Here is a 14,148-nt window from a genome sequence, read left to right on the forward strand (position 1 = left end):
AAACTACATTTAACCTGATTCAGAAATGGTCCCTACAGCTGAACCCTTTTAACCCAGAGACCTTCTCTGTCCCCTCTGAAAATCCCCATCTCCAGCTCTCCAAGCTGGAGGCCTAGAAGAACTCACAAAAATCTGAATATGCACTCATGATGATGGGTAAGTTCCCTAAGTGGTTGGAGATGTCTGCAGACGAACTCTGTGCAAGGCAAGGAGGCTACAAAGCTGTCTTCAGGATGGAGCCACAGTCCTGCCCCCCTGAGGACTTGCTCCTAGCAGCTGTGCTCAGTCATTTTTTTTTTATTAATTGAGTTTATTGCTACATTTTAGGTATACAGTACAGTTACATTCATTATTGGGATCTTGTACCTTTACATAACAGGTCTTGGTTCTCATTTCTTTCCCCTTGTCCCTGCCCTCCCTTCACTCCCTCCCCCCCATTTACAAACACTTTATTTCCATTTTTTCATTTTCTCATATGTTTTTCTTTTCCCTTATTACCTTTCCCCTACCCTTCCCACTTTCCCTACACCTTTAGCCCTTGACCTTGTGAAACAGCCAGTCATTTTTAACATGACAATGCTCCCCCCACCAAAAAAAAGAGAAACAAGCACTGTCAAGAGTCACTTGGATGCAGCCAATTTAAATTTCCTTTGTTTATATGCACATACTAATGGTAAAACTAATGGTGTTTGTCTTTTTAATGCACTATTAAAACCTTTGTCCAGTACTTCTGAGGCTAATTGTAGATAGAAAAATAATCAAAAGGAGAGCTCTTCAGTTCTTGTTCCTTTTTTTAACCTTGAGTGGGGAATGGGAAAAAAAGAAAACTTAGATGCTGGCAGAGCACGGAAAGACTGAGAATACAGTGCCATTTGTGACAGGGGGGAGCCAAAAAGCCTGTGTGCTCGTACCTTCTGTCCCAAAGTGGGGGACAACCTAGAGATGCTTCGGCATGGACTGGAGGGCTCTGCACACAGAGTGAGTCAACACAGTTCACTTCAGGTAGTAGATCAGTGCCTCAATGTACCCCTGGCAGAAGCCACCTAAAAGCTGATGTCCCCAGCCCCTGATGTCCCCTGCACCCACCTTGTTTGGGAGCTAAGCACATCCTTTCCCAAAGCTACAGAGAACAGCAACCTGATCATACTTTGAGGTCCGGAACATATGACATGCTTAGACCCCCTTTACGGGCATATTCCTCAATGAATCCTTTTTATATTCCTCTTATCACCTTTTATTCATAAGCAATCACTAAGGTATGACACCAATCTCAGGAATGAAATGATCAGGAAAAGTCCAACTCTGGGACCCTCCTCCTAGCGCTGGTCTGGTGCAGGGATGTTTGCAAGCCACGGTGCAGCAGGAGCACCAGGGGAGATTTATCCCCTGCCCTGTCTGTGTCCAGTGCCCTGTGGCTTTCTCAACAGGAGCAGAGGCTTTGAGACCTCAAGCTCAAGGACATGAGGAAGACTCATGTGAGCACTCACAGGTTCAGGTAGTAATCACAGAGATTTAGTTTAGATTAAATGCATCAAAGTAGCTAATTTGATTTGATTAGTAGATGCTATATTCAAGTGTTGAGATACCATACTGTACCCCTGGCAAGTGTGGACAGTCATTAGATGTTTTGTTGTTGTTGTTGTTGTTGTTGTTGTTTTGAGACAGGGTCTCACTATGTAGTTGAGACTGACCTGGAACTCACTATGTAGCCCAGGCTGGTCTTGAACTCACAGTGATCCTCCTGCCTCAACCTCCGAGTGCTGGGATTATAGGCGTACACCACCACGCCCAGCAATCATTAGATGTTAATCAAAAGAATTTTAGAGGCTACCAAGACCCAAAAAAATCAATGGAGTTTACCCTAAGTGTAGGCTCTTCTATTACATCAGGAAATGCTGGTTTTGTGGCCATCACACCATAAAGGCACTGGAGTTCATGCTGCTATTGCCCGTCAGCTTTCAAACTCATTCTCACAGGTTCCAGATATTCCCAGGACATACATTACACAACTCAACATCGGAGTGTTACTGCCTCTGCTTGGTCTCCTTGTCTGGGGGGCTCAGACTTCCCGAGGCACAGCTGGCTATTGATCAGTTCCACCCCAATCAATTAACAGAGTTTCCAGGATGGGCCTGGCTCTCACTGTGGAAACCTTCCAGGCAGCGCTGATGTTGCCAAGCTGAGCTCTACCCAGAGTTCAGTTCCATGACTCCATCATTTCTCACACCCTTCCAGTCTAGGGAAAACAGCCCCACAGGGCTAGATTCCACCAGAGTCCCACATGTGGAAGCGCTCTGGGGCTCCTCTGGCTTCTCCCCCAAATGTTCCTGGAAGTCAGCTTTGCAAACTGCATCTCCAAGCAACACTCCTGCCTGGATGTGGAGCACACAGTGCCTATTCTTCCTGAGAGGATCCCATGGATGTGTCTTCAGCACCAAGTGGAACCCAAGGGTACCCACAAGAATAGAACTCAAGCCATGGTGTCCCCCTGACCTCTAGTACTTCCTGTACCATTTAAGGAGACCAGTCAGTCATCCTTGTGCTCAGGGTAGCTGACCATGTCTGGCTGCTGTCTGTAACAAAGGAAACCAGTGCCACTGGCTCACAGGCCACAGATGCTTGCTCCTGAGCAGTTTGAGATTCTGCAGGATGGACTTTATTTAGCAGTGCAGGTTTGAGCCCAGCTCTCCCTTCTGAGGGTTTAGAATGTAGGATGTGGGTATGTGGGAAAGGGTGGGGACAGTACAGGTCCTAGTTCTCAGGACTTTCTGACCCTGATGCTGAGCACCATTTGCTTCTGGGTTAAAAAACAAAACAAAACAAAACAAAACAAAAAAAAAACGAATTGGAAGATTTCCGAAGGCTGTCCTGAGATGGACAGAGGCTAGATCCTTAACCAGTTCTGTGACTTCTCTACAGAGAGGAGTGAGGCTGCTGGCCAAACCATTCTCTCAATGTCTGCCTTGTGGACAGAGGAGAACAGGACAACTCACATCCTCTAAAGATATGGAAAAGAGCCAGATGTGGCCAGCGGGGTTCCCTGTGGCCAGTGGGGTTCCCTCAGAGCCCAGGCTTCCAGCCCAAATGGACAGAGAGCAAAAGCAGACCAACTACCCTACATAAACATGTGTACAACAGCTTCTCATCAGCTGGGGAGTGTGTCCATGGCCCAGAAGCTCAGACGTGGGCATCACAGGCCCACAGCGCAATGGCCAGGAGTCACCTGGAGCCTCTACACCATTAGCTTGACGCTGTGTTAAGTGACTCACATACCACTGATCATCTATCAACAATTTAAAAAGTACTGCTACATAAAATGGCACAGAATTATCAGGTAGAAATTCTGTTCACTTTTAGAGAGCCCAAGAATGATGGTTTTCAAGAGAGAATAGATGCAAAAGTTACTGACAGAATATGGGAATGTGAAATCTTGGTGGAAAACAAGTGAGGTCAGCCACAGCATCACTCCAGTAGAAACTGGGGGGTGGGGGTCCAGTTCCTGTGGGATGACATACCAGGCTCCTTTTGGGTTTCCTGCTACTGAGAGAAAAGAGCTCTGTGGCAGTGCTGAGGACCGCCTCTCCTGGGTGCTATGTCAGTGCAGGTTACAGGTTACTTAGAGATCATCTTTAAATCTGTTAACCAAATCCAAAATGCAAAACTCCCCACTTCTAATTTCTTTTAGAGTTATACTATTTAATATTTAAACAAAACTTCCAGTCCAGATTAACTCATGCTTTGAGGCACTACCTTTATTCCAAGCATACAGAAATTGGAGGGGGCAGGTTGGGGAAAAGGAAAAGTTAAAGACGAAGATGCTTCCCAAGGTGAATGCAATCATTATGTATTACAAAGATATATCAACAACAAAAATGTGATATTTAAGAAAATCCAAAATGCATTCAATAATCATATTAATGGTAGTGTTGATGATACTGTTACTGCCACGGTGCTTTGTATATTATTTGGGGTGAAAGAAAATCAATAAGTAGGTGATATTCTAATACTATCTGTTGCTGGCATGCTTGAGAAATAAAACTCTCTTTCAAGGAAAAAGGATACACAAGTTTGACAAGCCAAATCTCTGCACTGTCAAATCCAAATTGGAAATGTTGCTATGAATTTATGACCTGTTATGGAAAAACATAGCTCCATTCACGTAAAAGAAACCCCTACACCCAACGACTAAAACAGTAAGAGCAACATTTCTGGTCCCGGACTATTTGTTCATCTAGAGCAAGAAATACACAGATAAGCCTGGAAGAGCTCTTCACCCTAGACAGCAGGAAAGATATCAAAACCTACAAGACAGGCTTCTGGTGACAAAAAAATGGGGCAATTTGATCATCAACAAGAATAGAAGCTGCAATGGACTAAAATGGCACATGCTTTAATCTAGGCTTTTATAATACTATTTAAAAGAAAAACTAGTGTTCACCACCTGGGGATCCTCAGGAATAAACTCATTACTCTGCAAACTGGATAAATTCAAACATTTTTCTTGACTTTCCTCAACTCCATTCCTGTGTAACTGAACTAAAATTCCACTTTATGGAAACATTCCTGCTAGTAAGGGAAGAAAAATTATAGAATATGGCCATGTTGCAATAGCTAACAAATTAACTGATTATTAAGCATCACAGAGGGACAAGCAGCATTAAATGCCTACTGTTAGAACACAATTCCATCTATGATGCAGTCTTGCTCAAAGGAAGAGAAAAAAGAAGCTTCAAATCTGCTACAGGGTCTAGGTTCAAATACCAATTCATGTAAAAAATGTAGGGGATAGAAGAATATATTAAAAATATGCCACAGGAATATGACCCCCCCAAAAAAATCTAGATTATGCAGAACTCTAGAGAAGAAACAAGTAGATTTCATCAATAAATAAATAAAAAGAGAAAAGATAGGAAAAGAAGAGAAAATAAACCTAAAAAAGACATGAAACACCATATATTGGGAAAAATGTAGGTGAGAAAAAACTTGTGACACAGGGCAGAAAACTGGATATCTGCATGCTAGATAGTTAATAGTATGGAATTACTCTTCATATGTTTGGTCTAATAATTATATAGTGATACTGTTAATTATATAGGGAGACATAAAATCCATACAGCATTGAGATTTTGTTTTCTCAATATCTGAAATCAGGGCTGGGGAATGAAAAGCACATGATGATCTCAGAGTATCTGATTCGAGCAAACTGCTCAAAAAGGAAAATATGTCAATACGATGCTGAGGTCAGTTTGATGGGAATTCAATTAGACAAACTGGGACAAGTAGAGCATCAAGATGAAAAATGACAAGAACAGGTCCACAAAAGAATCCACACATCAGTGGAAACACACAAACCAAAAAAGAAAAGAATCTGTTCTCTATTTAAGCATGCCAGCCAATAAATATAGAAGATATGGGAGAACTGGAAAAATCATTGTTTTTCAATCTTAAATCTAATAACTAACTCAAACAAAAATTATCACTTAATCCATTTTGTGAAAGGTCAAATTTAATTCATGATCAAAATGCTTATATCATCTCAAAGTGTCTACTCACAGATTAATCATTAATTACAAAAGCAAAAGATAAACCTTTATAGTGGAAAGATTGGCTGATCATGCCACTTCCAAGGAGTCAAAGCAAACCTTCCAATCATGGGATACACTCTCTTTATGAGAGGACTCTCTTTAGAAAGACCTAAGGAACTCAAATAACAAGGTCCAGTCGGATTGAAACAAACTGAAGAGCACTCTATGACACAACAAGCCGGTACATTTCAAATCAATAATGCCCTAAAAAAGAACGGGGAAAAAAATGTCAAATTAAAGCAACTAAAGAGACACAATTGCAGAAAAGAGTGTGGAGTCCTAGACTAAAACTTGGCTTGGGAGAAGAAAACTTACTGTAAAGTAGAGTGTTAAGTCAGTGCAAGTTTAATATGTACTGTATAGTAGATATTTATATTTCATCACTACTAAATTTTGTGAATTTAGAAAAAACAAGAGAAGAAATACAGTGACATGGCCAGGCTGAAAAGCAAACACAGAAATGCTGCCCACACAGAATGCAGCAGTGACTGAGATCTACGACTCAGAGCTGAGCAGGAGTGGTGGAGTGGACACTTGTCAGGTCCAGATCCCTAGCTGGGCTCTGGCCTTGTCACTGGGGCCTGGGCCACAGTTTCCTGAGCACAGTGCAGGGGACGCTGATAACAGCAGCCAAGTGGCAAGTGTGGAAATCTGAGTCTCCAAATACCCTCCTTAGATGAGGTCCTAAAGAATTTGGAAAGAAGCAATTTCAGGGGGACATAGGTAGAGAAAGGGAAAAGGAAAAACTGAAAATGTTTTGCAAGCAAAACTGAATCTGTAAATTAAAATTTAAAACACACATTGGCATTCATGCTAAAAAGACAGATAACCAAATAATCATTACTAGATAACTGGATTCTGGATGAGTTTGCAATAATAAAATAGAATGAAAAATAATTTAAGTATGCTTACAGTCCACAGAGGTAAACAGTAGCCAAATACAAAATAAGAAAATATTTTGCAAATTGTAATAAGTTGCAGGAAAGAAGCACACTGGAAATAAGAACTGATTATTGGGGTAAAAAGCACATTTCCTGTTAAAATCAAACACATGAAGAAATGCAGTCAATTGGAAGGTAATATTGAAAAGCTACCCACAATTCATCTTACAGTGAGAAATCAATTTTAGAATATGTAGTATCAGTTAAGAACTATGTATGCTATTTTGAGAGTTTCAAAAAACTACTCATAGAATCCAGAAGACAAAAATAAAGGAAGTTTTAGGGAAATAATGTTTAAAGAAAAGAAAATTCCGCATCAACATTAGGTAACCAAAGGCAGTGGTATACTATTTTCATTGTTAATAATTACTATATACCAATCTAAAAATTTATACCAAGCCAAATTATCATTCAGGTGTGAGGTGAAAATAAAGACATTTTCAGATAAACATTAACTAAAAAAAAGTATCACTTTTAGTATCTCACTGGAAAAAAAAACAAAGTATTTCAGTAAGTAAAAGGAATAAAGGAATAGATGAAGTATGAGGAAAATTGACCATAGAAAATTATGTGTAAAAATGCCAGTGTTGACACTGCAGGCAGTAATAGCAGAATCAAACCTTGAGACAACAACAAGGTTTAGTAATACCCATTGCATAACATTCCTCTAGTCCAGAAGGAAACACACATTCAGACCTTTTTCATTAAAATTTGTAGTGAATAAATTAAAATATTAAGTATAACAGTCAAACAAAATAGAACTATAATTTTTATCTTCTAGTTGGTACTAGAAATGTGAAAAATGAAACAATCTTGCAGGAGCAGAAACAAAATAAAAGAATCAAAGTACAAGGAAAATAAAAAATCATTAATCAGACATAAAAGCTTAACTATCACATTCTCTTATATGAGAAACCCAAATTATATATAAAGAGCAAAATAAAAAATAGATAACAAGAAGTAGGGAGATAAATCTTTTGCACAAAGTAAAGGGATAAGAGATGGAGAAAGGAAGAGGGGAGGGAAAGAACATCAAAAAATGAATTAAGATGTGTTATATACATATACCAACTCCACAAGAGGGATGTAAACATTAGGAACAGCAAATGTGTACTAATAAAAAATTTAAAACAAACTAACAAAAACATCTACATAAATAAAGTATATCAATAGTACAAAAATGAATACACCAAAATCTACAGTTAAAAGACTACAAGGGAAATTATAAAATCAGATTACTATCAATAATTGTGCACCCACAAATTAGATAACCCATATGACAATGAAAATTTTCTGTTCGGTATACTAGCAAACTGAATTCACTACATGTCAAAAGGTTCCATACCAGAACTAAGTGAAATTTATTCCTGGAATGCAAAGATGGCTTAACCAATCTATTTTATTAGATCCCATTCTATACTTATTGATGATACATATGATGTGGTTAAAGTTGCTTTCAGTTGCTTTCTGAGACCATCTGATCAATGTTCTAGCAAAGCCTAAAGGCAACCCTGCTTGTGGAGATGTTGGGGAAGACTACTCACTCACCTCCCTGAAAGCTGTCACATTTTCTACTGTGTTCCACCTGGATCCAGCACTCTAGGTGGCTGAATTGTGGGGCTAATAGCCTCAGTTGGGATCTCCTGAGACCAGACTCGTGGCCAGACTCATGTAGGGTAAGGAGGAGTAGCTCAAGTGCTGCTGGTCCCAGGCTTAGAGGAACAGCCCTGCAGAGCTGCCACAATGTCTCCAGGCCTTTCTCAGGCTGAAGAGGACATGTAGAAATGGAGAAATGAGTGAGTGGGTTTACTGACCAGGAGAGGAGTGCTGGTGGGCACATATGCAGAAAAGAGAGTGAATGTGGTTGGACAGTCCCAGGAAAGTAGACCCAGCCTGGAGCACCTTGTGTGTATGGACGCAGCAGGCAACAGGACAAGACATTAGAATTAGGGCACCAATGCCATACTCTACAATGCAGCCAGTCCATGTCACTCCCTATCGCATGCCTCCTACTAGAGCATAGAGTGAACACTGCAGCTTTCTATTGCTTCCATAAAAACGAATTACGAGCACAGGCTTAAAACAATACTAGCTTAGCATTTTGAAGATCTGTAGGTCAGAAGTCCAAAATGGTTCTCACAGGCAAAGATCAATGTACTGGGGACTGCTTTCCCTCGAGAGCTTCAGGAGAAAATCCATATCTTCCTTTTTACAGCTTCCAAGTGGACCCAGCCCTTGCCTCAGCTTCAGATCACCTCAATTCCTTCCACGCCTTCGTCTTGCCAGGACTCATTCTTCCACCTGCCTCTTAGGGACCACTGTGATTACACGAAATCTCCTGGATCTCCTGTATTTGAGGGTTAGCTCGTTACGCACCTACCTCCCTGTAAAACCTTTCTTCCCGTTGCTATTCACAGGGCCTAAGAATCAGGTCGTGGACCTCTCTGGGGTTATTACTTTGCTCACCGTGGACACAGCCCCTTTCTAGGAAGGGAGCTGAAAACTGAGCCAAGAGGGTTGGTTAGTGAGTACTGCGTTACTTCCTGTAGGAACCCCCAAAATGGAATGGCAGATTCCCAGAAGTCTGGTAGTGATCCCATGAAATTTCTACCAAGTGAAAATACCAAAAGACTTAGTGATCCTCCAATTACATGAGCTTTATCAGAGTTTCTCAGTCAGCAGACATTGGCTATGTCCTTCAAGGAGACACTTTTGCGACCATGAGCACACTAGCTAGAAGAGATAGGCTCTGGGAAGACACTGAGTGTTAGGTCGGTAGACTTTCTCAAGCCTTCCACTGCAATATGAGCCACAGCAGCAGGTAAATATCACACACACGTACATGGTGGAGCCACATGAAGCATCAGGGGTGCTGGGCCACAGAGCACACATCCGCCACAGGGAAGTTCACGAAATAGCAGTATAGGTCCAGACGGAGGGTCCCCATGGGTCCAAAGCGGAAGCTTGTTCCACACCACCAACACCAAGTCAGCAAGATGGTATGCACCAGTTTGGTGACAGATGACTGACCCTTGCCCGGGTGGCACGTAAACAATTCTGAGAAGGAATCAGAGTGTGGAATCCAGGGAGCAGCTTTCCCTCTGCAGGCTTCCAGGATCTGTCCCCAGACACTTCCTCCTGTCATCTGTTGGTTCAGTGTAGGTCCTTGGTTTGTTGTTGTTTGTTTTCTGTTATTTTTTGCTTTTGGAAAGTAAATGTGGCTTGTTGACAATTTCCTGGGCCTTCCCATGGTTCCCTAAGCCACATAAAGTAGAAGAGTCACTTTTCAATTAAATTCTAGTCATTAATACATTCCTTTCTCATTATTTTAAACCTATTTCAATCTAGCTTGCCAAATCCATAAAATTTCAGCCAAAAAGCAATAAAAATAAGTGCCTGGCAGTCTGTTGTGAAAAGTGTGGTATGCTGAGCACCCAAGCCATGCTCAAGTAGGATGAAATGCTGGTTTAAAATGAGAGTGAGGGCCAGGGATTTAGCAGAGGTTCCACCACCTGCTTCACAAGTGCAAGGTCCCAAGTTCGATTCCCTGTACCAAAAAAACAAAACAAGACAAGACAAGAGGGATAGGTTAAATTTGAAGTTTGCCAGACAATGATTCATGGGAGAGGGTGATGTCCTTGAAACACATCAAAAGCAAGACAGATAATGAATTTCAGAAGGATGGAGGGAGGGAGAGTGTACAGCTGTGCACTAAATACATGGCACAGTGATAGCTATAGCATAGAACTCTTCTCACATCCTTTCACAATAGATACATAGTAGTCATTTGTCTAACATAAAGGTGTCCTGTTACCACTTTGTATTCTTTCAAGATTTCTATGAAAATCAATTATTTCAGACAGTAGCCTTCTTAAAAAGTAAAAACTGTACCTTCTATTTCATCCTGTACAATTTGCTACAATTCCTTACATGAAGCCTGACAAGCAAGGCAGTATTACTTAGTTATGATTACACCTGTAAATCAGTAAGTGGCACGTAGCATTCCATGTGACAATGACCATGTTATAATGAAGAAAATTTTTTCTTTGGAGAGGAATACAGACTATATAAAATCAGATCCCCATAATGTTACTATGTTCTTGTAGAGAATTCCTAAGATTCTGGTGAGCTCCAGTTAAAAATCACCTGTTAATTATCAAAATCTGCTTCTATTTATGAAATCTCTCTGGTGAGAGAGAGGAGAAGGAAGGAAAAAGTGGGACTTGTGAGTGAGTGATTCCCCTAATAAGCCACTTGATACTTATCAGTCTTAACCCACTGAGGCAATAATAAAAGCTAATGTGCACTGATCTCTTATCACAGAGAGACACACATGCCATTTCCTTTAAACCTTGATAAATGTTTGATCCTCTTTCTGGACACAAAGAAACAGAGACTCATAATGTGAGATCTGTCCCAGGTTAGGTCAATTGTCACTGGTAGAGCTTTGACTCAAACACAAGCAAGACTGGCAGCCTTCTCGCCCCACTCCAAATACAATCCTCAGACCAGCAACAATCAACACCATTCCTGAGTCTGACAGACTGCAAAGTCCAGTCCACTTCAGACTCATCAAACTAAAATATGCATCTCCATGTGCCTTCAGGCACCAAGAAGGCACATTAAAGTTTGAGAAGGGCTGACAGATCCAATTCCATTAACCTCCGGGCTAGTGCTGCTCAAATTGTGTGATCAAAATCATCTGACAGGTTTATTAAGACAGACATTTGGGCCATTCCCCCAGACTGCTCCACTGAGTAGGATTGCACATATCTGCGTCTCTTCAGAAGTCCCAGGAGATGCTGATGCTTTCCAAGATCCACACTGCAGTACAGATAGCCTCTGCTGCCATCATTATCAGGAGCAGGCGGGCTATCTGAATCCTTTCAGGCTGGTAAAATGACAAACAGATCTTCCAGAAGTTAACTGTGCAGTATATGTTTGCATCTTTACATTTACTTTTGTTTTCAATACAATTAAACATGTTTGAAAAGTGCAGTGTTTCATTGTAGCTAGAAGGTGAACATTTTGCGACTTTAGAAACTATACTTGGGAAATTTCCAAGCACTGATTTTTCCCAAGTTTTCTATTTTCATTGTTTTCCCTTTGATGGGAGAAAACTGGCAAACATATCACATTCATCTGAGATTTCCAAAAAGACGTAATCATGACACATGTAATAATCCATATGTCATTAAAATATCCTGCCTTACATAACAAATATTGAGCAACTATAAATTATAATCCACTTACATGCTGACAGAACTTGAAAGAAGTGATCAAAAGAAATTCAAGGGTCTTGCTGGTGCCCATCTTAATGAAGTAACTTTACCAAATGCCTGATTTAAGATTTCTAAATCCTGCCTTTCCTACTAATTATTGTCTGAGAATCCAGTGAAACCAAAATATTGTGCCAAATGAAAATCAAGTCTGATTGAATAAGGATATAAATATGGTGATCCCAAGAATACAAGAGAGCAATAGATTACAGTAAATTTGCAGACACACATTAGTAGGGTAAAAGCACAGTTGTAAATTAGTCATCCACTTCTATTTATTATCCTCAAAAAGTGTGTATTCTTTACACTGAATATATAGGACCTCTCAGAGTACTTGTGATCTAAGGCTGTCTCTTACTTTGAGTTCCTATGTGGCAAACTGCAATCTAACTTAGTCTAAAAGAACCACAGCCCAGCTGTGAGTCTGTTCTTATAACAAATAGCTGAGTTTTCACCAATCACAGCAAGTGACCATCAGCCAGTTGTAAGCTGCCAACTGTTCAGACCACACCAAAGAAGTCTATGCCAGGCTGGAGCCCATCAGGCTGTTTCTATATATTTTTCTGTTATTTATAAATCCCACCCAACCTCTGCTGGTGATACCATGTATGAATCATTCTTTGCTCAGATAAACTCTGATAAATTTAATATATGTAAAGTTTTCTTTTTGACAGATAACTACTATATTTAACAATATAATGTGATATTTTGATACATAGGTACAGTGTGTAATGATCAAATCAGTATAGTTAGTATATCTGTATTTTAAATATTTATCTGTATTTTAAATATTTATGTGAGAACACTCACATCTCTTTTAGCTATTTTGCAATATATACTAAATTATTGGTAACTATGGTCACCTTACTGTGCTGTAGAAAACTAGAATTTATTCCTCCTAACTGTAATGTTATGCTTGTTGACCAATCTTTTCTCATTTCCTTCTCTACCCTAACTTTCAAGGCTCAGGTAACCACCACTTACTCCTACTTCTATAAGATCAACTGTTTCAGCTTCCACACAGAAGTCAAATTTATCTCTCTGAACTTATTTTACTTAAAATAATATCTTCTGTTCCATCTGTGTTGCTGCAAATGGCAGGACTTCCTCCTCTTTTAAGCTTGACTAACATTCTATTGGGTATGTACACCATATTTTCTTTTTCCATTCTCCCGTGAATTCTTTGGTAGATTTCATATCTTGGCAATTGTGAATACTGCTGCAACAAACATGGAACTGCATGCATCACTTACAAGTACTAATTTATTTTCCTTTTGGTTATTCTAATAGGGAAATTGACTGATCATATGGTAGTTGTATTTCTGACATTAAGAAAAACATCCATAATTTTCTTGATGGCTGTACTAATTTACATCTTGCCAACATTATATAAGAGTTTTCTAAAGGATGCAACAGTTTGGTGTCAAAATTGGGATCTGAAGTAGACCTCCAGTGACCCCTAAGAGCACCAAGTAACTGAGTAAAGTTATCCACCAGACCCCACTCATCCTGATCTCTCACTGGAACTAGAGTTAAGACTGAGTTCTCACTCATATTCAAAATCTGCATATTTGTTTTGAGCTCTCCAACTTTATTTGAGCGATTTCTTACTGGACTGGGTCCATGATCATATTGTATTCAATAATTAAACAGACTCAATTACCCAGTTAAAGGAATTGAGTAGGTACTTTTGAAAATGAGTTTCTCCAATGTTTTAAGAAGTCAGGGATTCCACTCTGTGGGATACTAATTAAATTTATGCACAAAATTTAGGGGCTCAAAACTTGTATACTTTTGAAAACACACTAAGGACAAATTAGAATTACAGAAGCTACAGTGGGGAAATTTTTACCTAGATAAAAATATTCATTTCTGAGGTACTTAAGAATAAAAAGATCCAAAATGCCACAAAAGCAATGCAATGCACTCTTTCATTGGTATACAGAGGCATATAAAAGAATAAATGTCTTTTTTTAAAGTTCCTTATAGAAGACAATTAAAAAAATATTTAAAGTCTTTTTTACAAATGGTCAAAATCTTTAGATATACAGGCAGAAAATATTATCCTGTTGGTCGGAAGAGTAGTTTGGATATAGATATTTCTAAATAAATTGGTGAGTTTTGTGCTACAAATTTGTATCCAAACATTTCTAAAATTTTGTTTTGTTTTTTGAGACAGGGTCTCACTATGTACTTGAGAATGACCTGGAACTCACTATGTAGCACAGGCTCATCTGGAACTCACACTGATCTTCCTGTCTCAGCCTCCCGAGTGCTGGGATTACAGCCATGAGCCAACACACCTGGCCAAAGCACTTTTTTTTTTTTTTTTTTTTTTTTTTT

At 39.7% G+C, this 14,148-nt stretch overlaps 1 protein-coding gene across 2 annotated transcripts in view; it reads right to left on the reverse strand.

The window, feature by feature from the left end:
• Wdr27 (WD repeat domain 27) overlaps nucleotides 1-14,148 on the reverse strand; it is a 211,509-nt gene that overhangs the window by 27,234 nt on the left and 170,127 nt on the right. Inside the window, exon 25 of one of the 2 annotated variants that reach the window (XM_010628903.2) lies at nucleotides 7,998-9,782. The exons of the other annotated variant lie outside the window; for it this stretch is intronic. Coding sequence (XP_010627205.1) covers nucleotides 9,390-9,782 — 393 coding nt within the window. The 3' untranslated portion in view covers nucleotides 7,998-9,389. Of the gene's footprint in view, nucleotides 1-7,997; nucleotides 9,783-14,148 lie in introns of those variants that run through there. 2 annotated transcript variants of the gene reach the window in all.

This window comes from Fukomys damarensis, unplaced genomic scaffold, assembly GCF_012274545.1.
Source record: "Fukomys damarensis isolate Sample0158 unplaced genomic scaffold, DMR_v1.0_HiC HiC_scaffold_14, whole genome shotgun sequence".
Lineage (NCBI taxonomy): Eukaryota > Metazoa > Chordata > Mammalia > Rodentia > Bathyergidae > Fukomys > Fukomys damarensis.